This window comes from Cebidichthys violaceus, unplaced genomic scaffold, assembly GCF_023349555.1.
Source record: "Cebidichthys violaceus isolate CVI_PGR_0920_01 unplaced genomic scaffold, fCebVio1.0.p SCAF_4, whole genome shotgun sequence".
NCBI lineage: Eukaryota > Metazoa > Chordata > Actinopteri > Perciformes > Stichaeidae > Cebidichthys > Cebidichthys violaceus.
In genome coordinates, this window is record NW_027176594.1 from 2,672,706 (window position 1) to 2,699,529 (window position 26,824).

Below are 26,824 nucleotides of genomic sequence, written 5' to 3' on the forward strand. Positions count from 1 at the left end.
TTTCTCTCCACTGCATTTATCTGGCAGTAGTTCAGATTAGCTCCATCCAGACCAACTGCAACAGTAAAATGCTGCGTTTACGTTAATGCATCTGTAATATGAATCCAATAATATATATAAAGTATAGCTACCACTCTGAATGGGGCCGATGGGCATAATGCATGCTTTTCACTTTGGAAGGCACAACTTAAACTTGTAACAGAGTAGAATTACTCTGTGCAGTTGCTCTTTACTTCAGTAAAAGGTCTGAATACTTTTTCAAGCACTGGTTTTAAGATATTAGCATTTTACTTTAATTTTAAGCAAAATCAACTTTTATTACACCACATTTCTGAGGGAAGTATCGTACTTTTACAACATTTATCTGAAGGTGTGCTTTTCAAGAAAAACAGCCTTGTTTCAGCTTGACGTCATGCATTTTAGACATCATTGCGAGAGGTTTGGACAATTTTGTATTTCTTTCTGTCCTCTTTTTATTTTGTCCATCATCATGTTCATCCTACTGTCCTTTCCTCCGTCATGATTTTGAAAATCCCTCCAAACTTGGAGATAAAACAGCAAAATATTGGATATTTGAGAACATTTTACTGCTTTTAACTAACAATTTGAATTTCTGCAAACCGCTACTTCAGTTTCTAAGGAAAAAAAAAAGTTTTACATTATAGTGACAGAATGATGTTGATCGCTGCTTAAATATCATGATTTAACAACTGATGATGCCTTTTTTTCACAGGAAAAAGGTTCACCCAGGCTGGAGAAGAGGGGGTTCACATGTTTGCCCAGTCTTCTGCATCTTGTAAGCAAGTAAACAGTTATATTATTATTATTATTAGTCCTTAGTCTTCTTTTTGGATTTGATTTGGCAGAACTCACTGATTCTGTAATTGATAAATTATCATTTAGCACCACTCTGATCCAAATAAAGCTCAAAATCAGACAGATTAAGTTCTGCTGGTATAAAGTAGATTTATGCAAAATCAGAGAATTAAACTGTTAAAAATAATTAACTAGACAAAAATAAATAATTAGATTTAAAAGTACATCAGAACTTTTCTTTTCATTCACACAATTGCACAACTAGGTCTACAATATTTAAAAAAAAAAAAAAAATCAAAGATTGGACCAGATGTATTTTCCTCCAGTTATATTACACTTCCTCAGTGGGACACAAATGTACATCCTTCCAATTTCTGCACAAATCCCTAAGCTACAAAATAAGTTCAAAACAATTCAAAATAGTTATGTTACTGAATTAAATGCATTTACTAATAAAGCATTTCCATGTTTAAATTGCAGTTTGACTTGAAGTCTTAGGACTGCAGCGCTCCATTCATTTCCACTGAGACACATTAACCTGCTGCTGCAAGTCCGGTTAAAGGAAATCTATTTGCTTTGCCAGATTTGATCACTTGATTGACAGTGTGAACACATCATCTTGTCTGTGACCAACATCCTCAAGGCTTTTCTGAGGATTAACCAGATCCTGTCAAGTGTATACCCGAGGGTGTGGTGGGGTTGTGAGTAAGAAAACCTAAAAGGGAAACCGAAAAGCACCTGGACTTAAGTAAACAAGTCAGTTTGAATCCACACGTCAACAGATTATAAAGCACTGCTGACTTTCTGGACAGGAACAAAGAACAGGATGAATGCAGAAAAGGTTTACTCAAAATATAATTGTAAAATGTCATGGGGCGTATCATAAGCTTTTCTTGCCCCCTCAGTGATAATGTCGGCATCTTTTTTTCTTTGTTGGCCCCTGGTGGTGACTTCTCATACGAGCTGCTACTACAAACACCACTAGATGATAAAGAAAAGAAACTTTAATCTTCCCAAAGAGTTTACACAACATTCGCAATCCTTTTTTTAACCCAACATTTGTTAATGTTTCATCATTACAAAAGGTAAAGACCCACTACCACATCAGCCTGTAGGTCTTCAGGAAAAACAGACAAAAACAAAGCCAAATGGCAGCATTGGTCATAGACTACAAGGTGAAATAGAGAAAATTACAAATATATATCCATCTATTTCAGGGAAACAAGAGATTGTTGTACAAGATTCACACCCTCAAACTGCTATGGTGAGCCATAGGAAAAGTACAAATCAACAAAGTGAGGACGTGACAGCTGGTTATCAATAACAGCGTACAGTATGTCCTCTTTGAAAAATATACTTTTATGTAGCCCAATGAAACACACTGTGAGCAGCTCAGACAAAAGATGCTGGTCTTTCAAATTTACAAAAAGTTAATCGTATTTTGGTTTTCCCCTCACATATAGTTTTTTTTAATTAGTCTCAAATGCATAAATGTGCATATGTGCAATATGGATAAATATCTTTGAAATCAGCAAGTCTTAAAACATATTTAGACTTTCTGAATGTTACTGGAGTGTTTTTTTTTAACACAGCTATCATGTGTGTGTTGTGTTGAGTGTTTAAACATGTACAGTTGTACAGGCTCTAACTGTACTGTCCTCTGAGAGTGTGTGTGTGTGTGTGTTTGGTCCATTCTCTTCCTTCAAGAGTTGGTCCTCAAAACTGGAAGTGAAAGCGCCTTTTTCCAACAGCAAGATCAAATATTGAAGTGCGGCGGGGAAGAGAAGAACAAATTCAAGAATTCAAGGCACATTTAGTCACATAAGGCTGGTCCTTCATTTTCTCTGGAATCGAAGAGAGTCAAAACACTTTTACCCATTCAGTCAAATGCCAAACAGAGAATAATATTGATTAAAAATAGCATCCTGTCAGCAAAATCCTTTCACAACATGCAGGATTTGTTGTGAACAGACATCAACAGGATTTTAACATTAATTTAAAGAAATAGTTTTACATCTTGGGAAATACTCTTATTTGTTTTTAGGTCGAGAGCTAGACGAGAAGGTCAAAACCATTTTCATGTTTGTACGTTTAATATAAAGCTACAGCCTGCAACTGGTTAGCTTAGCTTAGCATAAAGACTGGAATCAGGGGGAAACCGTTAGCCTAGCTCTGTACCAAGCCACATAACCTCCTGTAAAACCACATCTTTATTTTTTTACACTTTGTTTTTTTATATTAGTGAGGTTATGAGGTGCTGGTAGGCTGCATTTTGTTCACCTTTGGAGAGAGCCAGGTTACCCCGACAGCTAACCGTTTTCAGTCTTTAAGCTAAGCTAAGCTAACCGGCTGCCGTCTGTAGTCTTGTATTGAACAAACTCTCAGCAAGACAGCAAATAAGTGCATTTCCTAAAATGTCAAACTACCACTTTAAATCAGAGTTTTCTGGCCAGTTTGCATGCATGATCCATAAATCTGAATGCTGCTTTGCCCCGTTTATCACAACAGGTGTCAAATCAAATCATGAGAGAATTCATGTTCAGATTCTCCTGAAGCTTCCGGATTAGACTTTCATAAAATATTCATCTAGATTCCAGTCAACTGATAAAGAGTTCTGCCAATTATGTGTAACAGGCAGTCGTTTTGATCCCGAAGTGGTCCTTACAGAGCACAACAAGTCCACCGTGCTGAGATACAACATTCATATGCTGGATTGCAAAAGGCCATTTACAGTTTCCAAATGTGTTTACTGCACAAGTCCTGTTCATCAGATTTATCAAACAGTTCAAAAGTGCGTTTTCTATGATTTCAAATCACGGCAAGATGAAAACGATGATTTAACAACGAGAGTAAAAGGATTGTAGGAGTTTTTTTTTTTTTCTTTTCATTTTGCGTATCGAGTTAAAAGATTAACAATTGTGAAAGTTTGAAAGGCAGTGACAGTCGAGTTGAAAAGGGAAAGGGAGGGTCCTGTAGATTTTGACACTTCCTGTCAAACTGAGCCGCTTCAAACGGAGTGATTAGTGCTCTTCCAGCCAAGATGGACTGTCCCCGCCTGGCATTTTCAACTTGATGTGGAACTGCTCGAGTGTCTGTTCCAGCTGCTGTTGGTTTCCGGCGTAGTACGCAGCGATGGCATTGTGGAACAGGATGAGCTGGTTATGCAATACCTTCACCTGTTTGGGGACAGGAAATAAAGAGACGGTGAGCACACTAGGAACGTAAAGCCATTATGTAGGCGCAGGTACGTCGAGCAGAACAACTATTTAGCCGACCTTGTTCTCTTCCAAGAACTTCAGCTTGACGGAGACGTCGTTTCGCATCCTCTCGTACTTCTCGCGGTGGATCTGGAACTGCTGCTGGGAGAGCTCGATCTTGGGCATGGTGGTGGCATCACGTGGCCCCAGATTCAACTCCTCCAGATCTGTACGGTACGCGTCATACTCCACCCTAGACGTGTGGTAATCAAAACCAACATCACTACAGGGGCAAGACTGTTAGAAAGCAACAGGAGACAGGAGTAAACCCTGAAGCGTTTTATGAAGGAGAAACGCATTCAATGTCTTTATTTATTAGACCTCAAGGATATGTTCAAATGTGTTTTAGTGAGTAACACTGAATGGAAAAAGGAATTTTGTTTGTTTGAAAGAATACCTTAACAGACAGCTTTTTAATATGCATTCATTCACATGTATGCTTAGAATATTTCTGTGCTGAAGTCACTGCTTGTGTGAGTGTACATGTTAGCTTGCATTAGGAGTTAGTGGGCCTTCTCATTGTGAAGAAACAGCAAGTTGTGTTTTCACATGAGCGTGCAGTATACGTGGCGTTTGCCACTAAAGCAGTTGTCTGTTAAATTCAAACATGAAATCAACACCTTTTCTTTACCACAAATAACACCCTTTGCAGTGCTTGAGGTGATGGAGATGGCGCCCACACATGATCATGCATTACCTACCTGGCAAATTCATACTGTTTGATATTAACCAGGGTGTCTTCAATTGTTTTGTCCACGAGTGTGTTCACACTGGAGATGAAAGAGTTGATGGCAGCCAGCAGAGTGTCTCCATTTTTGGACAAAAGCTTTTGGGTGTCAGCGTTGTAACCAAACTCCTCCTAAAGAACAGAGTCAAACTAGCTTTAGTGAATTTTGCTTATTTGGCGCGGTTGTCTGCAGCGGCTACTGCAGGTGCCAACATCATACTATACATTTTACAAATATATATACATAAGTGATATTGTTTTCCTCCACAGGTTTGCATCCATGTCTGTCAAAAAATGTCATCACTTTTGTGTGAAATTGTCATAATTATCATTTAAATATTTGAGTTATGACCAAACTTTTTTTGTGTAAAATTGGAAGAAAATTCCCTTCTGGCGTGCCGAGAGATATCGCGTTCACAAGAATGGACCGGGCGTATGGACAACCCAAAAACATAATGCTGCCGCCCACGGCTGTCTCAGAGGCATAAAAACAAAACAAAAATCAATGAATGTGCAGACTAAATAAAACATAATAAAACGGCAATTGCAACACTAAATCTACAGCACACAATTCACAAAAGAGCACCAACGTCTGAGATACAAATACGGACATATTTCTATGACGTAGAGTAATTATTTTGTACATAATGCACTTGTATTTTGAATAATGGAGCAATAAAGATAAATCATCTAAGACAATTAGGAGAAATCAGAGGAAGTGGAGGAGGACGCAAACTTGAATTATGCAACAGTAATCTAAGGGATCAGAGTAGATGACCCACAGGTCAATACACGTTCGGCATTATTTTTATGACTCTTTGCCGGGACACTGTGCGAGGATAATAACGCGCCACTTCCCGTTTATCCAACCCAGTCTGATTGATAACAAGGCATCTACATATATGGACTCACGTGCAGTTCTGGTGACTTGAGGCTGAGGTCGGCGAAGGCGTCGCCCAGCTGCCTCTGCGTCTGCATTATCTGGGACAGCTGACCGGACAGAGTCTGAGCCAGCTTGATTACATTCTGGTACTTTCTCTTATTGTCGCGGAGGACTTCGATTTGAGCCTCCAGCTCCAGGTCCACGGTCCTCGAGCCCCGACCCAGCTTCTCTGACAGGATCTGCCTGGTACACTGCAGAGGACAGAGCATTGTGAAACATTAGGAGTGACAGGAGGGAGGGAGTCGCTACAACAAAGTCTAAAACAAGAAAGCATATCAACAATTTGTGTTTTTCAGTTTGGGGCACAGTTCACTTTTTCTGCCAACACCCTAATGAACAGAGAGAAGATAAAGATTGAGACTAAAGCGGAGAGAAGAAGCAGAGTGAGGAGGGACAGAACAAAAGAAATCAAAGACAGAGAGGATTACTTTATATGTGTTGATGCTCCACTTCCTCACTAGGTCCAGTTTTTCCATGGCTGGGCTCTTTAAGTCATCTGAAAGGACCACCGCGTCACTCTTTGGCTGTGTATTCATCGTGCCTGGACAATTAAAAGTCATTCACTTAGTGGGTGATTAAGTAATTGGGTTTGCAGTCTAGAGAGCTGTGGTGAAAATGAAGGGAAGTACAATTTAAAGTGTTACAATCATCAAACAGCGTGATGAGATTGTCATGTTAACACTGAAAGTTCAACACTAAATTTAAGGCATTAGAGGACGCTGACGACATCTATGGTTATTACAAATCACAATGGGCATTAAAATACAATTAGTCATGACTTACCATTTTCAGAAAACAGTAAAAAAGGGATGAAAAGTGCTTTATTGTGGTTTGGGCACAAGAGGGGAAATGCTGGAAGATTTTGTGTGCAGAAACTGACAAAATATAGATAAAAGGATATCAGATAAGTAAAAGATATAGCTGAAATAATCATAATATTGTTAGTTAAAGGGCCCGTGTGTAGCATTACGGGGGATATATTAGCGGAAATGTAATATAATATTCATAACTATGTTTTCCTTAGTGTATAATCACCTGAACCTAAGAATGGTTTAGTTTCCGTTCGTTTAGAATGAGGCCTTCATATCTACACAGGAGCGGTTCCTCTTTACGGAGTCCGCCATGTTTCTACAGTAGCCCAGAATGGACAAACCAAACACTGGCTCTAGAGCCTTTCACGTTTTATTTTAATGTTTCTTTTTATATTTCAAAGCTTGAGAGCCTTTCACGTTTATGTGGTTGCAATCTGCAAGCACATGTTATATCTTTTACTAGTCTTGACAACCTTTTACAATATTTGTCACTTTCAGGACTCCCTAGAGAGAGACTAAGGGAGACTATAGGTGCGAACTTTTGCAAGGATAAAGGTTACAAGCAGGAAAACCCACTGCGATTAAGTGTGAAAGCAGTTCCGTTCCCAGCCAAGGAAATGCTTTAGGCATCAAGAGGTTTCATCAGCCCTAGAAATCCTGAGAAGTAGATCCTAGGAAAAATGACTACGGGGTGTGTGTACAAGGCATGTCATTAGCCCCGGCAAAGCAGAAAACTACTTCAGTTAGCCCAGACTTATACAAAGACAAAACCAAGAACCAATACACAAGAAAGGAGAAGAAGAAAGGTTTGATTCTGAATAGAGTGCAGCCTGTGGGAACAAGCAGCAGGTAAAAAACTGGTGAAAACCAAGAAGGGTACGACAGGCCTGCGGTTAATTCAGTGTGCAAACGGTGACGATTCAGTATCATCTGATTCATACTCCTTTCGCTGCTGGTACCTTTCTCAGCCTGACTATCGCTGGAAGAGCGCGCCAGGCGGCTAGCGACAGCCGAGCTGGGAGATACAGGCGTCACGGGAGACGTGGGCAGGCTTGCTGACCCTGGGAGATATTCAGAGTTATGATTCATTAGTATGTCACCATCCAGCCTACACAAGCGGAAAGGGGGAACTTCTCATCGATGTTGGTTTCCTGTGTGTGTTTTTCTTATCGCGGTGGCTCTCTCCATGTCGCAGGATGAACGTGTTGATGAACAAAAGCCTACCTCAACCAGTGTCAATAACATGGAAAATAGCCATGGCAACATGATGGCAGACGGGCTACAACAGCTCCCCCGCTCTATGGGGAGATTTGCATTTGTAACAAGGGCATGACGATGAAAAGGAGAGGAGGGTTACAACGTGGAGATCAGAGGAAACTCATTAAATTCAATTGGATGTTCCACCTTTACAAATTCAAATGTCTGCCTTTCAAATTTCACTCAGATTAAAACCCAAAAGTGGAGCACTGTGAACGCATGGAAAGAAAGATTGTAAACACAAAACGCTGCAAAGCAATCAGATAAATGCTGAGTAAGGAAACGTTGCAGACACAGAAAGGAGAGACGTTTTACCTTTGTACGGTCCCGATTCAATGATGCCTTCTGTTGTTGAAGCAAAGTTGCTGGAGGTGACACAGGACTCTGAAAGGTTTAGGGCCCCAGGGCCACTGGGGTAAGAGTCCTGTGAAAAAAAAAAAAAAAAAAAAATCAAACAGGGTTTATTAATTAATTAACAGGTTTAGTACAATAGATTTAGATCATCTCATTAATGAAAGCCTCAATAATCTCTCTGAAAGTCTTTTATTGGACGTTTACTTCAGTAAAAATGAATAAACATGCTCTCCAAACACCTGCTCTCTCCTGTCTGCTAACCTGTTCTCATTGTTCAGCCGCACTTTCAATAAGTGACGTCTGTGCTTTCCCCTTAAATGTAAATATGATTGTATTATTATTAAGTTAACTCACTGCAAACCTAAAGTAGCGAGCCGCAGCTGTACGGTGCGATAAACCTGTGTCTGCATTTATACATTCAGTGGCTGATTTAACATCTTGAAGCTGCACACGTTCTTGAGGCTGAGGCGTCTTCCCTGCCACAGACCGTCAGTGTGACTGCGAGCCATTAGGGGTAAACAGCAGGCCATCTGGACCACTGCCTGCTCAGTCAGATGGGTGAGGACTAGAGGGCACCCTGAGGTCTCCAACTAAAGCCCTTCACAGCAGAAGGATCTGACCTAGAGTGTCTGAGAATGTCCCTGCTACACAGAATGAAACCCATTTTATAGATCTGCAAGGATTTGTTGAATTTCCTTTAACATTTTGGTAATCGGTTAATTGCAAACGGGTTTTTATGAAGTGTTCTGATATTTCATAGACATGATTTAAACAGATTTATTAAGATAATTATAGTTAATTAAAAAGAAAATGTGTTGCAGCACTACTATTTAGCATACAATGCCAAAGACATAAATTATACATATTTGTTTGCACTGTTAATTTTCATCCGGGACCACAGTTTTTAATATTACAAGTTGAGCCAATTTAATAAAAGATGAAAGATGTTAAACTTGACAGACATCCTAACAAGTTATGTTGTTCATACAAACACAGTCTTTCAAAGAAAGGACTTTGAAGCGCTACTGTCAAAGTTTTGTTTAAACTCTTGTTTGGAGAGATGCTGTTCTCAAACCGAAGCCCTTACCCTCTGGAACACGGTCTCAGGGCTCTGATCCAGGTCTCCATTGCTGGTGACTGGGATCTCAGCGGCTGAGCTTCTATGGGACTCTTCAGTCATTGTGCCTTCCTGTAACGAAGAGGGTGAAATGAAGCCGGTTATTCTTTTAAAGCTTTCCCAAACAACTTCAAAGAGACAGAGACCGCTGTCAAGAAAAGAGGACTCAGGATCCAAGACACAATGGGACACAACAGCTGTGGGCTGCCATCTTGTGGACACGGCCATGGTGGAAATCAGAAGCTCAAAAGTGATGGTAAAAGTTGTGGGTTCCATATAGTGATGACATGATTGAGAGTGATATCTGGGTAAACACATTGGTGACAACAATTTGAAAGTTAAAACACATACAATGCACAAATGTACACGGATTTCAGCTAAACTATGTCCCCCCCAAGAAAATGTTCGCAATAAACACGCCTGTATTCAGGTAAATACGTCCTCTTTCTATGATTTTGATCATCAGTTTTCAGAACAGAATGGAGAGCTCAGTGAGGTACAAGTCAGTTGTGTTGCAGCATTACAGCATTTACCAGGATAGTTGAGGTTCTTGTGCAACAACTGGCATCAATTTTTCGACACTCCCCTATTTTACAACACTGTTTCTGTTTAATTACTAAACACTGCAGGATGGAGCATTACACCATCGTCACTCTCTACATGCATACATTTAGTATTGTAAACGCATGATAGAATGCATCATAAAAAGGTTTAGTGCATAATGGCTCCACCCATGCAAAAAAAAAAAAAAAAAAAGGGAATCGAGCCGTTATCTGTTAACATCTGCTGTTCTCCAGAGCAATGTTTTTGAATCGATGTTTTCGGATCTGGTTTCTCGTTGCCACGTTGATGTCAGTGTTTCCTAGCAAATACAGGATTTTACAGTTTACAGTGACATCAATAACTTCAGACCACATTAAACCCTGTGTGTCATGTTTCAGAACTGGCCATTTTGTGGTCAAACTTGGAAAGATCCTGTGATGCAGCAACACGCATGGAACAGAATTCTCCCTGACCTCGAATATAATTAACAAATCACAAGGAAAGAGCTGCTATAATCTTTATGACAACATACAAATCATGGTTCCTTATAATTGTGCCTGTGGATTAAAATGACACAGGGGCAATATCAGTTTTTGTTCAGCCTATAATAAACTAGATGTCTGTACGATGCAGGCTGAAGATGCAGCTGTGTTAGTTTTAGTACAATTTATGGCCTAATCACTGTGGACTTAGGAACTAGGACACTAACCTAACACTGTAAACGCTTTACATGCGACAGCTCTGGGAGGTCTGGTAGGGTAAAGCTGGTTAATGTGGATTAAAGACACGCCTGGAAAAGAGGCCAATAAATCTGAATGTTCATCTTTGAACAAGCTCCTTCAGCTATAGGTGGACCCTGACAAGGGTCTTAAATAATGCAAATAGCTACCAGGTCACATGGTAACGAGATCTGGTTTCACTGTGTGAGCAAAAAGGTGAGTTTAAATCATGGGCTTATATTAATAATAACTAACTATATTAATAACACATTTCATATCAAAGCTAAAATTATATTTACCGATAGCTACAATTCCCTAAAGTACCGAGTCAATATATTGGATTTGAGCTCATTCTATTAAAGAATGTGAAACTTAAAGAGACGAAGATTTAAATGTGAGGTTAACTCCTTCTAAAAATGTGTGTGTTAGGAAATCAGGCTCTCTGGAAGTCAAACCCACCAGAACCAAATACGTCCTCTATGCTCAACCAGAACACAACATATTAAAAAAAGAGCAAAGTGAAGGTTTCGTGTTGGCATGTGTAACAAAGACTTTGTGTCATGTGACAGACACATAAATACTTAAAAGGTCATATGACGCCGGCATGCAGGCAGATCAGCACAGACATGCACTGGTAGGCTTGTCCAGCAACCTACTGCAGATAAACCAGACTCCTGCCTGATAATCCTCCAACATCAAGTTGAAACAGGTCATCCGGGAGAGACGCATCTCTGATTGCATGCATTACTAAAAACAGGGTGTAAATTAAGACAGATTGTAACGACATTTGCTGACGAGCACCGTTTAGCTGCGGTTGTTGCAGAACTAGAAACGTATCTCTATTTAAAATGCTTCTTATACTGCAATGGAACCGATTCAGCCGGGGATGACCGGGGGTCTCGAAGCCAATACGACCCAACCCAACATCTGCAAACACTCTGTAAATGAATGTCAGCCTGCTGGAGCAAAGTGGCTGCAAATTAATCAGGCATATGAAAAGGCATTATATTATGGCAAGTCATCGTGTGCCGTTCCCTACAGGTCAGTATCCTGGATACGAGCTAAAATGACGTGGGAGGAAGGGATAACAACAATATCCTAATTGTCCCAATTAGCCGGGTCAGCTGAAGAGGAAAGAATCATGGCTTGCCTTTCGCAGTACAGAAGAACGTGACAGTTGTGTTGCACAACGCCGGTTTTAAGTTGAAGAAAGGACGGAAAAATGTATCTTAACGCGAGACCTGACAAGTCTTGGTTGCATCTGTGATGCACTTAAGGCTACGAAATGAAAAGGGTTCACAAAAAAAACAGAAGATGATTTTTAAATTCTTGCAATCTGACGTGTAATACTGGCACTTCACCCAAAAACGTGAATCAACAGTGTGCGAGGAGTCACACATTCCAGCAACACAAGAATTGTGGGACTGCCAGAGAATGTGCAGTCAGGACCCAAAATCTGTTTCACTTACCCAGTCATGTGTCTTTAAGAGCTCAATGTACCCAACTTACAAACAGGGAAACATTGTGAGGAAATGGTCTCATTTACACGTCATGTACACAAAGAATCATTGTCCGACAAAACAAGGCAAAATGTAGAGAAGTGTATACTTACTGACTTATACTTCATAATAGTATACATAGAGATTGCATGGTAATAAAGAAAAAGAAATCCTTCTCAACAATCACTTTGAGATAAGCCGGCATTTACACAAAAAGCAGAGGAAATGTACGACGCCTTGATCGTCCCCAAACACGAAAGGCACCTCACAGAGAAGCACACGAGTAAAAGAAAGAAAGCCACCAATGGCACCGTCAGCACAGAGCGACAGCTACACCAGCTACACGTTCCTAAAACCTCCAGCAAAGCACATTCAAATCTGAGACACGTCTACCTATATATAGGAAAGGGACCACCACCATCACAGCAAGTAAAGATTGGAGAAGCAACATGAACAAGAGCACAGTGAGGAAGCGCTTAAGTGACGGTGAACATCACCTTTGTTTCAGTGTGAGAATCTCCACTTTCCTCTGGTGTTTCAGCAGTTTCAACATGACGATTTGTCTCCTGTCCCTCATGTTCTACACTGTCAGACATGCGTGCAGCATGGCTGTCACTGCACGTCACTGCACTCTCCCTTTGAATGCCCTCATCCTCCTCCAGAATGGCCTCGTCGCCGTTTTCTGCGGTTTCTTCAGCGCTGTCAATATCAACGTCGAACATCGCGTCGTCTGTGTCATCTCTTCGCCTACTGTCGTCTACACTCTCCTGTTTCTCATCCTCACTCAAACTCTCTTGCGATTTTTCAGCCCCCTCACAATCCATCTGAGAGTCCTCGGCTGAGATCTTCCCCGATTCAGCCTCAAGACTAACTTCAGACATACCTGAAAACAGACAGATAGAAGTGTATAAATAGGTCCTACCAAGCCATCTGACAGCTTGTAGTGCACCAAAACAGTACAATCAAAAGGAGCGCAAAACAAACCAACTCCCAGTTTCTACCTGGATAAGAATGTTATTATTTATTGGTTCATTTATTTGGATTCTTTAATAACTTTTGCTGCTACTACTGTTTTTTTCTAAGAATCTAGATGTAAAGTAAAATAGTTCAGGACCGGTAAAACAGGTTTCTACTATTCCTGCAACGCTATTTATAGACGGTAGCTTGAAATGAAATACCTCCTTGCTAATTTCGTACAACACAAGACACATATCAATGCTTATTGTGAGTGAAGGTATGTAGAATAGATAGCCTTAATTGTTACCATGGACAGATAATAGACTGACCATTTTGGCTCATGTCCTGCAAACCAAGCAAAGACTTATTTCCATCTAACACCATTGGTTTGTTTTTTATCACTTTGTAACTTTCCTTAGCTTGTGATTTACAAATACAGACTACTTTATGTGGCCTTCATCAATAAAACACATAAAAACAATCACATATCAGCTCGAAAAAAACTAAAGCAATACACACACATGGGGGGCTTAGTGCTGGCAAGGCAATGCTAAGGTGTGAATTTCCAGGTTTTCAGCTCCCTGCAGGAAGATATGAGCCATTTATATGTCGACTGCTATGTCAGGTTGGGTACTTTAATGACGAAATGACGTTGGATGCCATTACTCGCACAGTTAGACAGTCAAAACTGCGCAGCTGGTGGCACAATTAGCCTAGTTACCTGTTGCAGCACACAGTCACGTGACTAGCGAGGGCGTCCAAAAGTAATAAAGTACTTATAAATGCTGGTAACGACACATCATATGAGGAAGTGCCATTGTTATATCGCATCACAGTTAAGGTTATCCGGAAAGCAAAACACCCGACAAACATTACGGTAGTTCAGCTTTAGGATGTCCACTCATTTTAGTTAACGTGTATGTATCAGAGCCGTTGACGTGTTGCTTGCTAACGTTAACCGAGCTAAAACAGCAGACAACGAACCTATACTGAACTTAAATAAAGGCACTTTAAATGGCCGTTACAATACTATTTCGCCAAGATGTGCAACTCTATAAGGGAATGGCGATGCTCAAAACTTTTGGTCAACATTAACTCACCTGTCTGCGGTCGTGTGGCTAACTGTTTAGCTGCAAACGGTTAGCCGTTGTTCACTGAGATCCTCGGTACTGTACTGGACGTCTTTTTTGAAAGGCAGTGCGCCTGATGCTAATGCAAACGTTGCATAGATATACTACCAATGTACCATCGATGGTCCTCGACTCTGCTTGAGACTAGACGTGCTGTTTGAACCCCGGAAAGACTGAGCCAGTGTGCGGGCCCTCGGCTGTCATCTGAAGCAGAGACCGCATCGTTTGCACGTAGCTGTATGCGCTCTCCCCCTGCTGTTAAAATATGCTACTTGCAGTTTGTGTCCAAGGTCTAAAATAAATTAAATTAATTTATTCATTCATTCATTTTAAAATGACCAAATTGTGGGTATAACACGACAATGAACAGGCTAATATGCTGGTTAAGTCTTGCTCAAAAACGTGTATATCAACTATAACAGTACACCTTCTTCCACTGTAGCTTGCTACAATGTGATATTACACAACAAACTCAATTTCCCAGAAGCCCCGGATAGGTGGAACGCACAGTTGCGTTGCAACGCAAACTGCCAAGTTGAGGCAGCACAGCTAGAGGCCATATTGGAATCTATGAAGTCGGGTTTTGCACTTTGATGGAACTGAGTGTCTAGTCGTTTTTGGGAGTCTCTAAATCGCTATCCCGGACTTATACCCGAGTGATCGCGCCAGGTATTCCACTCGAGACCCTGCCAAGTGTGGACGGCACGTTGTCTCGCTTCTTTTGTGGAAAAAAAATGAGTCCAACCGATGCTAAACGAGGGGCTAAACGCAGGAAGAACAAGCGGGGCGGTGGCAGTAGTTGCAGTGCTGTCTGCAACACCAGCGGTGGCAAGGCCGGGGTTGCCTCGGCCCTTGGGTGTGCGGGAACAGCAACACCTGCCTCTGTCGTCAGTTTCTTAACAACTGGCAATACGGGCAACGGGAATATCGGGTCCATCACGGGCATAAACGGAGAGGTGAGAGTGTCAAGCGTTGTAAACCGGTGGATGTCAAAAACGGGGTGACTAGCTAGCAGCGCTATCAACGACACACATCTGATTTGGGCCCGACACTGATGCGAGGAGGGCAGCTAGCGAACTAACGTATGCGTAACTGGACATTAACTGGCTTAATTACCGCTAATGCTGGTTGTAGTGCTTTGTGGTGTACAGTGCCAGCTAGCAAGTCGTCTAGCCGTGTAGTCAAACCGGCTTCGTTATATGGTATTACACTGTCGTAAACATTAGCGTTTAGGCTACTTGTGTCGAACGCTGAGATCGTTAGCTCAAGTTGAGATATCGCAGCTGAATCGACAACAACTTAAGTCACCAAGCAGCGTTATTTATTAGCAAATGCAGTCCAGGTACGTTAGGTGGAGATTACATGCGCTAAACAAACGATTTAGGAGGACTATATGGTTCAACACAGTTGGACCATAAAGCTGCTTTTACGCAGATAAACATGAATGCTAGCTAATGCTAACAGTGAAGAGTACTAACAACTTCAGCCCCGTCGGGCCTCGATGTGTACGAGCTGACCTTCCACTTTTCTTGCTTTATAAATAATTGAACCTGGTTATATTCACCAGATAACAAGCTAAACAAACTAACTGCCTGCAGATATCTAAAGTAGCTTAGTTTTACGCCATTGGCACAAAAGTAAGCACAAAAAAAAAACGTAAGTTACAGTGACACCATAAGATGTTAGCTAATTTCTTTGTAACTGACCAGGGTTTGAAAGTGAAACTTCAAGATGTAGATTCAAAAGTCCATTGGTTAGTTTTGGGGTCAATTAAGTCAATACGTTTTTATACAAATTGCCAAAAGAGTAAAGAAACCATAAAGTAGATATTACTAGGTACGAGTGGGGCCTGAACATCGGTTATGGACACATTATGTTTATGTTTATACTGTTGTCTTTCCTGAGCAGGCCTGACAGTATCACTTAACACATTTTAGAAGATTGTAAACTGTAATCCAGTCTTCACAACGTAATAATTACCGGTGCACTAACTCTTGATTAATCAAGTGTTTCACTCCTTTGTCAACATTGAGTTGTTTTGTATCCCTCAGGTAAGCAACAGTGTCACACCACAGTTTACGGAAGGACCAGTGAATGCTGACTTCTCCGGGGTCCTTCAGGTAAGTTCACATCAGGTGTTTCAGAAGTTTATCTGAAGCCACAGTTAGATTTACCTGCTGAAGCCATGCCCCATTCAGTCAAACAAAATATACACCTTTATGCCTGAACCTTAGGGGAAGCACACTACAAGAAGGCTTAAGTTACTCTTTGTTTATTCGCCTTTACACATACAATTTTAAACGTTTAGTGTCTGAAGTGACATAACTGTCACAAATATTGAGAGTATTAAATTCTGATGGGGCACCACGCGGTTGTGCGCTCTGCCACAGCATGACATCAAGATGGTTCAACATTTGTATTTGCACTACACATCTGGAACGTGACTGGAACCAGTCTCGTCGTTTTTGTGACAGCCCGCCCTATGTGATCAACTGCAGCAGTGATTTCAGGCTCTGCAGCACCTTTTTTTTTTTTTTTGACAGCAGTGTTAGAAAGCTGCATATGCGTTATCAGCACTATGTTAGCATCTAGCCATATGTAAAGTGACCGTCATTGAAACATGTTCTTGAATGAAAAATTTGACCTAAACCAAACTTTATATTGTCCTGTCGTTAAGATCTCGGACAGTGAAATTAATATTCACAAACGTAGATAACCAGCTAAACTGAATGTCACAGCATCAGGACAATTCATGATTATTGACATGTGCATTACTGGACATGTTCAGATATGTTGTACTGCTTTTGTGCATCAATGTAGTAAGTGATCATTCTGACTGTAACAATGTGTTTTGCGTGTATTTGTAAAGAAGAAAACATTTTATTCAGCACATATACAGTACAACGAATCAAATAATGCGCCCTGTGTGTGAACATAATAGCTTTTGCTTTTATTTTTGTTATGTTGTAAACGCTGCTTTATGTTATGCTGACAAGAAATGACTCTATATATCTCAAATATAATACTTAATGAATTGAAAGTCAAAATGTTAGGAACATTGTTTTTTTTGTTGTATTGAAAATGTATTCAATTGTGGCATAGTTGTACTGGATTGAATCAGATTACTTTAGTTGTTGCGCCCCGTCTGGCCTTTGCAGTTTACCAAAAATATTCAGTGAAGATAAGAAATCCCCAGAAAATACCACTGCTGGAGGAGTGGATCAAGCCGAGTAACCCACAGCTCCCACAGATTGAGAAACTCCTGGTACACCTATAAAATGTTGCTGAAATGGATGCAAAGCAACCCTTTTCCTTTTTTAAATCCCCAAAGGCATTTTGCTCTCTGACAAACTGCGCCAATGAGGAGATCATTAATTGAAACTTGTGACTGGTAATTATGTGTTTGTGCCACGCTGTGGTTCACTCACTGAGGAGGCTGCGCATTAAGGAGAAGTTCCAGTGTTTTAATGGCGGTTTACGCAGCTGGTGTACCCAGAATGCAATGCCTTACGAAGGAGGAGAGTGTGACCAGCCTTGATATCAAGCAGATAAACTGTATTGCAGACTGGTTCATCCTGGAGACATTTATTTGCACATTATTTTTTTTTTAAAGAAAGGCTTTAGTTTGACCGTCCATATTGATTTAAATGATTTACATGTCTTTTGAAAATTCTATTATAATTAAATATTCTAATTATTATTTATGTGAACGCTTATGTGGCTGGGTACCTTATGATTTATTCTTACTCCTACTGAATACTCACCACAGACCCCGTTCACGTTCGGCTTGAACCAGCGGGCCCCCTACACGGCCGGCGATAGCTGCCTCTTATGCCGCTGTGAGCGCAAAGACAGTTCCGTGCCTCCAGAGGCAGGGATCGCGGGCCAGAACGGTACGGCACAGCCCAACAAGACGCCCAGCGCCCTCCAGCTGCCTCTGTGGGTGTGCTCCGACTGCAGGCGCACCGTGGAGAAGGAGGACCGACACACTGCTCTGGAGCAGTCTTTGGGGGTAAGACTACCCGGGTAGAGAGAGTTTTGAAGTTGTGGGGTAGGTGTTGGAAGTTTTAAAGATGTTTGCGGGTGTAGTGAGAAAAACTGCGGGTCCTCTAGTTCTTTTGGAGACCGTGGAATCATTCAAACATCATCCGTCTCAGCAGCGACACATCTGCCGTTTAACTCGCACAGCTGCAGCCAGTCTTTCAGGGGATGGTGTAGCTCTCGTGTTCACATCCGTTTCTTTGCCAGAAAAGCAGAGCAACCAGAAATGACAGCTGTTGCTGTTGAAAACAAAAACATTACAAACAACATACTCTCATTTCATATTTGGACTTGGCTTCACTTTGAACTATAGCTAGATAATAGTAACTAGGCCATAAAACAAAGGACAGTGCAGTGGATCAACAACGACTATATTCTTTTTAGTATGTGTAACCGTAACTTTTGATGTTCTCAACACTTTGTAGTTTGATTTGCTTTACACATCAGAGCACGACCGTAATTATGCTCTATGTTGTATGAATGCCACGATGTCTGAGACGCCTCTTCATATAAAGAGCGTCTTTATGTCAGACAGCCTGGCTATGTGCTCCGCTTGTCTTTGTAAGGACAACACCAATATATATATATATATATATATATATATATATGCGTCATTACTGAACACTGAAGGGACGCCCCCCTTTTTTTTGCAAATAGTTTTTACCTGTGTGCTTTGATTAAGCGCAAGTTCTGAGCAGTTATCTGTTGTGTAGACTCGAAGCAGTAGTTTCATATTCCATTATTCATTTTGTTAGCCGAGCCAAAGGCTGATTTTCGTCACTGTTTACATATTTCTGCTGTGTGTTCGCCACATTTTGTTTGTGGGACTTGAGCCTCAAGTAAACTCTTGTCAATCAGAAATAATGTGTAGTCATCGCTGCTGACTACAATTACTGTGTTCACACAGAGGTACATTCTGCATCATGTTGCTGCTGGCACAGTGATGACATGTCTCTGACTTCTGGGAAGTTCCTGAATCATTACTCAAGCATACACTTCGATTAGGAAACAAAAAAATATGAAATAAAAAACGCCAAATAGGGAGTTTCATGTTGTAACAGAATTTAAAAAGTAACAAATGCGCGTTAGGTGCAATATTTCTTTACTACAATGTGGGGCTCGAAGACACACTGCCTTACTGACCTGTGATTCAAAGTTATACTAAGTTTACACTTGTACATATGGAAGTCTTAACACTAGTCAAAGTTGTATAACTCAAAACCGTATTGAGTGCCTCGACCTAACTGTTGCATTGTGGATCTGTTTCATATACTTTACGATAAGGCTTTAGATTAAGGCTGGCAGGTATGTCAGAGCGGTTGCTTTCCTTGTTGTGGGTGTGCCTCGGCTGCTTGGGTTCGGTTTCCTCATTAATGTATTGTTCCTCTGCATCCTCACAGCAGTGGGGTTGATGCTGACTCTAAATATCGTGGCGCTGTAGTAAACGGAGCCAAAGCACTGGAACGCTTTTACTGTGAAGCAGCTGCAGAACGTTTGCCTGAACAGAAATTCAACATATTAGCTCCAGCAGCTGGTTCATGATTAGACCAGACCAGCCAGTAACCAGTTACATAGGTGTGAATCTTTAATGAGTGATTCGAGTGAGAAACACTCACCCCATGATATTCCTGTTGGGGCGCAAGACTCTCTCCTTTGATTGGCTGATCCCAGCGACTGTGGCTGGACTTCTTCTGTTGTCGGCTCGCAGAACATCTCTCTTCTTTGTAGCTGCCGTGGTGAACAAGGAGAAAAATGATGCTGAGGTACTTCAATGTCCAGACCTCTGACGTTCCATCTTCATACAGATATTATTAGTTATTGGGGAAATAACTCCTAAATACATTATATTACATATTATGCTATACTAACAGTTACTGTGTTAGTCATATGACGTGTCGTTGCAGCGTGTTTTGGACTTAAGACATCAAAACCTCCATTATCTTAAGCTGCTTATCCTGTTCAGGGTCGTTGGGGAGGGGGGGGGGGGTTGAGCCGATTCCCAGCTGATATTGGGCGAAGGTCGGTCACATTCACACCTCCGGGCAATTTAGAGTCATCGATTAATCTAAGCTGCATGTCTTTAGACTGGGGGAGGAAGCCAGAGAACCCGGAGAGAACCCAAGCTGTGACGTGGAGAACATGCTCACTCCACACAAAGGGCCCCCTCTTGCTGTGAGGCCAAAGTGCTAGCCCACTACACACCACTGTGCAGCCCACAATCAACAGGAATAATTGTGACTTGACAAACAACGCAGCAAGCGCTAAGTCGAGGAAAGCATCAAAACTGTTCTGTATCTCAGTGGCCGTTTGTGATATTTCCCCACAGAGCCAGGACTTCCTTTTGCACATGCCCGTGGGTAACGGAAGCCTGACCCAGGAGGCAGCCACAGGGGACCGACTGACCGCCGCTGTGCCGACACTACCCATGCTCCCGGCCCCGGACCTCACCGCACCAATGCCCGCTGATACGGTGTGCAGCTGTGAAGCCTGCAACGAGAGACGGTCAGTTCAGAGTGATTGCCGTTCGAACGGGAATTCAGTTCTAACGCGCTGTTGAATCTTTATTTCACTCTTAATGAATTCATGTCCTGAATAACAGGGAGATCTCTGCTGAATCAGAGAGGGAGTCGCAGCAGCTACAGAACCACTGGTCGGAGGTTCGCTACCTGGTGCGCTGCATCTACCGTCAGACAGGAACACCGTTAGCAGATGACCATGACCAGCCCTTAGAGAGAGACAAGGAGGGCATGAAGGAGCTTGTCGATAGGTAAAACCACTCTCTTTTAGGTGTTTGTCCACTAGGGGTCTCTATTGAACTGTGGATGCATTAAATAAGCCTCCGTAAGAACAATCAGGCCTGACAGCCTTTTTAAAGGGAACGATGTCAACAACTTGAAACTACTCCCAACCGCCAACCTGTCCAGTGTGAAGCTCACATAGCAAGACATACCTCCTAAAGAAAGGCCTGGTTGCTCCCACTATCATTCTGGTATAAGGGAACAGGCACTCACTTAGTCATGTCTTAAAACTAACCACATCGACTTGGGCGTTAAGCACAGGATGCAGCAAAGTTGGCGCAGAATAGCGGGAGGGGGAGGAGAATGCCCCGTGAAATACTCAGCCAGTGTCGAGCTCACACTCACAGTCCACATTTGGTGAGTCACACTAATCAAGTCTCATTTAATTGCTTTATCCCCCCCCTGGTAGACTCTGTGAGAAGGATCCTTACCAGCTGTATCAACGGTTGGAGCAGCAGGCGCGTGAATACGTCTTGGAAATGAAGGTGCGGCTACTGAAGCACCTATCTACAGGACCCAAGACTACAGGACCAGCAGGGACTGTGGCTGCAGCCCTGGGTCCTCCTCAGGCCTATCAGTTCATCTCCCTGCTGCTGGAGGAGTACAACGCCCTCTGTCAAGCTGCACGCACCATCAGCAGCTTCCTGCTCACCCTGGTCAGTTTGTCTGCTGTGTAGCTGCAGCTATACAGAGATAGTGTGGTAACAATTCATAGCCTTTTAGATGTTGACAATGATTCAAAATGGGTTTTTTTCCCCTCAGGAAAATGAGCACCTTCAGAAATTCCAGGTGACGTGGGAGCTGCACAACAAGCACCTTTTTGAGAATCTGGTGTTCTCTGAACCGATCTTGCACAGCAGTTTACCTGCACTGGTTGCACAGCTGAAGTAAGATATAGTTGTACTAGTTTAATGAAAGATATGATTAGTTTCTTTCTGATGTCTTATTCTGCCTCTTTTCTATTTTTTATTTTTTGAAGACATGGCACAGCCTCCCACGATTCATACAATGAAGATATGTACAGGACCTTGTTAGAAAGCTACCATCAGCTGCAGCAGGAGATGGCTTCGGTGGCTACTGAATGGCAGGAGTGTGAGAAGAGGATTGATGACTATGTAGATGAACAGGTATACACATCCTAGACAGAGCAGAAACACATTGGATGCAGGAAATAACAGTACTTTTATAAAAAGGTGGTACTTTGTGAAGATGGCGTAATTAAAGGATGTGACTCTTTTGCAGCTGCTTTTTAAGGTGGAGGGTCAGAGTCTCACCAACCAAAGAACAGAGCCACACAAGTCTTTGATAAGCAAAAATGTAAGAGACTTGAAAATGACATCTGAACACAGTCAAAGTTTTTTTTTTTTTTTTTATCTTAACTTCAAATTGTAATTTCTTTAATTCATGGAAGTTCACGCTCTTCTAATTATCTGCCCATTTCCAGACTTTGAAGACGAAGCAGCGAATGCTGAAGGAGGACTGGGAGTTCTTTAAGCAGAGAAGATTTATAGAAGAACAGGTACGCAACAATATTACGGAGCCGTCGCGGCACATTTTATATAGTGTAGTTCTGCGCCTCAGAGCAGTTTCTAAAATTGTGTTCTCTTTATAGTTACCTAACAGTAAGAAGCCCCCCACCGGAGAACACAACTTCACAGACACCATGAGAATGCTCTCATCTCGTCTCAGTATTCCAGACTGCCCAAACTGCAATTATCGAAGAAGGTGAGTTTTCACGACTCGTTGGTTTGTCTGGACTGAGATCACGTCACTTCCAGCGGCCAACGTTTCCACCATCGCGCTGTTAAGAGCTTAAGACCATTAACCGTTGTTGATGGCCGTGGGCCTTAAGGAGCTAGAACCAAAAACCTACTATTGCACTGATACACACACTATTTCCCTTAAACCCACCTAGAGTTCTGCTTTGTGAAATATGACACATTTATCATAAGAACTGAATGACTTGTGAAAAGTCTGTTTTCAATTTACATTTTCAAATTCTTGAACTGTTTCCTACTGTTGGAGGAAAACGTATTTGACATCAGACATTTCTACTTAAAGGTGCGATCTAAGACCGGAAGTGACAATGGACAGAAACACTGGCCATGGCCTGCACAGGCACAGGCTCGTCCGGCAGTTGTAGAAAAACAGCTATTATATAGCAAATTTAAAATGTAGTTGAAACTGCCTTTATTGACAAATGAAAGAAAATGTCTTGTTATTTACCCCAACTTTGAGTTGACGGGAATTGAGCCCATATTCTATCCCTCTCGCATAATCCTTGAGCTGAAGCGTGAGAACATTTTGCGTTTGGTTGTGTTCTATGTTGATGGATGCGTCTATTACTGTCACTAAAACGATTATCCAAAGTAAGGCCACTATGAGCTCGACTTTTAATTCTGCCCCCTTTATCCCCAATATGTGAGGTTCGGCAATAATTTGTTCTTATTATCTTTTCTTGATATTGTATCATGTCAACAATCTAAATTTTGAGATGTTGTAACAAAACATTAAGATACATGAGGAGAACATGAGTGTGAATACTTAATAACAAATATTAAGAAAATACTGTTATAATTATTGTAATATTAAGGTTGTCCGTGTCACCCACCACTACCATCAGGTGCACGTGTGATGACTGTAGTCTCTCCCACATCCTGACCTGTGGCATCATGGACTCTCCCATCGCCGAGGACCTCCACATCAAGCTGCCCCTGCAAGGGGAACCTCCCCGCGACTACCTGGCAGAGGTGCACCCTCCCAGCCTCTCCTCCGGCAGCTCAGCCTCTGGCTCCAACTCCAGTTCTCCCATCACCATTCAGCAGCATCCCAGGCTCATTCTGCCCGAAGGAGATCCCAGCACTTTGTAAGTTAGCCACTCGCTGTCCCATCAAAATGGTTGTTTTACGGTTTGTAACGACTCATCTAGGCACAGTTCATACAGATCGTAACTGCACACCTTTTCCTATAAACAATAATTCCCCCCTCTGTCACATTCCGCTAACATCACTACTCATTTCCCTTTTTCTTTTAGTATTAGTGATGATGACGAAGTGCCTCCATTGTCCAGTAAGTTCGGGGACATCTACCCTATGACTGGTTATGAGGAGAACAGTGTTGTCACCGCTGCTGTGAACGGCCTCCATAATGACATCAATGGGGAATGTGAAAACGTGGAACTAAAGGCAGGGGTGAGTTCTGTGCTCGCTGTTTTATATTACTTCAAAAAAATGCCCAAGATTAGCTGTGAATTTCCCTCCCGAGTTTCTGAATGATGAAACTGATGTTCACTATGAGTGGGCTACCAGGTTTTTGTGTAGCGTTCCTCACCTGTTTCCTAATCGGGTCTTCTCATTTCTATCTCAGTCTCCTCACAGGACCAGCAGCAGCAGCTCATCAGAGGGGGACGAGGAGGAAGTCGATGGTGATGTCGGTGGGGAGCCCAGAGGCCAGCGGGAGGAGCTTTCCTCAGGAAAGACCATCAGCCCTCCACCTTCTTACAACCACCAACAGGTGTGGTAACAGCTTTTAATAAGCTTTCTTTGTTACCATCGCTCGGACAAAAAAAAATGAATAAAGCTGTTACACAGTTATGCCTTTTAAAGTATGTTTTCACCATGAAATGAGCACTGAAAGCTTGTAAGAAATGATTCATGGATTGAAAAAATTGCTGCTGACATAATCTTCTGTTGAACAACTAATTGTTTCAGTATAAATATAACTAGATAATAATCTTACAAGGGCAGGGTAGAGGAACACGAACACACACACACACACACCAGAAGAAAAGCTCACAACATATTTTGAATTTGTGTTCCCACTCTCAGGTAGAGCAGGTCCAGCATGCCTGTGAATGCCACGTGTGCAACCAAGACCCCAGCTCCTCCACCCTGGGCCCTGCCACATGCCTCCCCCCTAGTCGCCTCCACGCTGCACCTCCTCCCACTGTTGGACACCAGTTCTTCACAGACAGCAAGACACCCCCTACCCACCCTGCCCTCCACCTCTACCCCCACATCCACGGCCACCTGCCCCTACACAACTTCTCCCGGCCCCTGCTGCACCCCACACTCTACCCTCCTAGTCCTCCTCTCACACACAACAAGGTGAGGATAAGTCTTGAACCCATGCAGCACTTATTTTCTTCCTGATTACTTTCTTTATCTAGTGTGTATAATTATAGCTATGAGAGTCCCTTTAAGGGAAAATTTATTCATTTCCTTATCACTGGGGATTTTTTTACGTTTCCAGGAACAATACTGAGCTTAGTTGTATTCTAGTTTCACTTGGCTTCCCTGTCATTTTAATTGTCAGCCACAAGGGGTCAGGCTGAACCCAGTCCAAGTTGAAGGCAAACCCAAACTGTATTCTACACCAGCTCAAATCACTTTCTCATAATCCCAAACTAGTGACATGATTTGTTTTGTAACTTATTTCTTCTTTCCTTAAGCCTTTGCCCCCAAACCCCACATCAAACCACTCAGCGGCCAAGCAGCCGGCCTTCAGCCCGTCGTTACCGGAGCACGTTTACCAGAACTGCTTTGGCGGCGCATGTGGAGCGGGCGACTGGAACAGCTCACTGCAGTGCCTCTCGCTCAAGTTTGAGAACCTTTGGGATGCTGCTGTGATGAAGAGCTGGAATCCATCTGTCCTGTTGCCCGAGTCCCTTCCAGGTGAGCCTCTCTGGCACTGCAGAAATAATCGACACAAAATGCAGCTAGTCGAACACTGTTAAAATCTACGAGTTGTCTCATTATTATTTATCAACAGGTGACATGCTCTGCCCACCCCTCGCTGACATGCCCCTCCCCCCAACATCATCCATCGGCCCCCAAGGAGAACACTCCTCGCTGCCCACCCCTCTGCCCCCTTCCTGCTCCGCTTCCTCATCACTGTCATCGTCTTCATCGTCGTCTTCGTCGTCGTCATCATGCTCCTCTTCAGAAGCCAAACAGCAGAAGAAGAGCGGCGCCAAGAAGAAGTGTCTCTACAATTTCCAGGATGCCTTCATGGAGACCAACCGAGTAGTGATGGCCACCTCCGCCTCCACGTCCTCTGTGTCTTGCACTGCCACCACTGTCCAGTCAAGTAATAACCCACCCATCCACCTAGCATCTAAAAGACCCAACTCCTTAGGTAATATGGGCTGGAGGAGCAACGGTTAGGTTTGCACTGATGTTGACCAATTCATGGGCTGCTTAGAAAAATCACTATCGCTGCAGAAAAATGAATAACATGTAAATATCTACTGTTTGGGAATTGCAGTTCAAAACGAAGATTTTAAACAAACTTGTTTCTTACAAATATGAGTGCTTGTTAATTTTCTGATATTTGTTGCTAACTTTTGCTTTTGTGTGATAACTTTGTGATTTACTGCATGTTTTTAAGAACAAAGAAGAACTAAACAATGCTCTCATCCAATATATCTTTGTCTCCTCTAGACGATGTATTTCACAATCTAGGCAAAGAGGACCATAGGCAACCCGCTCCAGCCCCCCCTAGAAACTGTCCCACAGGACTGACCTCCCTCCCTCCACTCTCGGCCCCCAACCTGCCCCCAGCACCCACCACGCACCTTCCCGCAATGGGATCCCAGCCCTTTCCAAAGATGGCTGCCCCAGCCCCGGACTTCATGGAGACCCACCAGGGTTTGTGCCTCCCGCCCGCCGAGCCGCCGGCCTCCTCAGCAGATGGTCCCGTCAGTGCCCCACCCAGTGTCTGCAGGTAAGACCACCACCGCGTCCTACAGGCTCATAAAGGACATTTATCACACATAATTGATTAGAAATATGATTTTGTTGTTTGTGATGAAAAGAAGTATCTTTAGGGACCCGTTTTAAGTACGATTCTTTTC

General features: G+C 42.5%; 2 protein-coding genes across 5 annotated transcripts in view; one reads left to right on the forward strand and one right to left on the reverse strand.

Annotated features, from left to right (window-relative positions):
- Positions 1-1,805: 1,805 nt before the first annotated feature.
- On the reverse strand, positions 1,806-14,338 carry arfip1 (ADP-ribosylation factor interacting protein 1 (arfaptin 1)). 3 transcript variants are annotated; one of them, XM_068726899.1, is made up of 10 exons: positions 14,102-14,338; positions 12,542-12,927; positions 9,254-9,355; positions 8,128-8,236; positions 7,515-7,616; positions 6,172-6,284; positions 5,713-5,934; positions 4,775-4,932; positions 4,092-4,266; positions 1,806-3,992 (listed from the first exon to the last, which is right to left on the reverse strand). In XM_068726899.1, the coding sequence occupies exons 2-10, from the start codon at positions 12,923-12,925 to the stop codon at positions 3,837-3,839; spliced, it is 1,521 nt and encodes a 506-aa protein (XP_068583000.1). In that variant the 5' UTR covers positions 12,926-12,927; positions 14,102-14,338; the 3' UTR covers positions 1,806-3,836. The 3 variants fall into 3 exon arrangements, with proteins under 3 accessions (XP_068583000.1, XP_068583003.1, XP_068583002.1); XM_068726902.1 differs by lacking the exon at positions 12,542-12,927; XM_068726901.1 differs by lacking the exon at positions 7,515-7,616.
- A 349-nt stretch (positions 14,339-14,687) lies between these two features.
- fam193a (family with sequence similarity 193 member A) overlaps positions 14,688-26,824 on the forward strand; it is a 17,635-nt gene continuing 5,498 nt past the window's right edge. Inside the window, exons 1-18 of one of the 2 annotated variants that reach the window (XM_068727009.1) lie at positions 14,688-15,087; positions 16,183-16,251; positions 17,901-18,143; positions 20,499-20,674; positions 20,772-20,939; positions 21,380-21,626; positions 21,733-21,857; positions 21,950-22,097; positions 22,213-22,287; positions 22,415-22,489; positions 22,583-22,695; positions 23,594-23,836; positions 24,005-24,161; positions 24,337-24,483; positions 24,798-25,076; positions 25,421-25,643; positions 25,741-26,106; positions 26,412-26,694. In XM_068727009.1, the coding sequence (XP_068583110.1) occupies positions 14,866-15,087; positions 16,183-16,251; positions 17,901-18,143; positions 20,499-20,674; positions 20,772-20,939; positions 21,380-21,626; positions 21,733-21,857; positions 21,950-22,097; positions 22,213-22,287; positions 22,415-22,489; positions 22,583-22,695; positions 23,594-23,836; positions 24,005-24,161; positions 24,337-24,483; positions 24,798-25,076; positions 25,421-25,643; positions 25,741-26,106; positions 26,412-26,694 (3,359 nt within the window). In that variant the 5' untranslated portion in view covers positions 14,688-14,865. The remainder of the gene's footprint in view (positions 15,088-16,182; positions 16,252-17,900; positions 18,144-20,498; positions 20,675-20,771; positions 20,940-21,379; positions 21,627-21,732; positions 21,858-21,949; positions 22,098-22,212; positions 22,288-22,414; positions 22,490-22,582; positions 22,696-23,593; positions 23,837-24,004; positions 24,162-24,336; positions 24,484-24,797; positions 25,077-25,420; positions 25,644-25,740; positions 26,107-26,411; positions 26,695-26,824) is intronic. The other variant, XM_068727010.1, reaches the window with a different exon arrangement.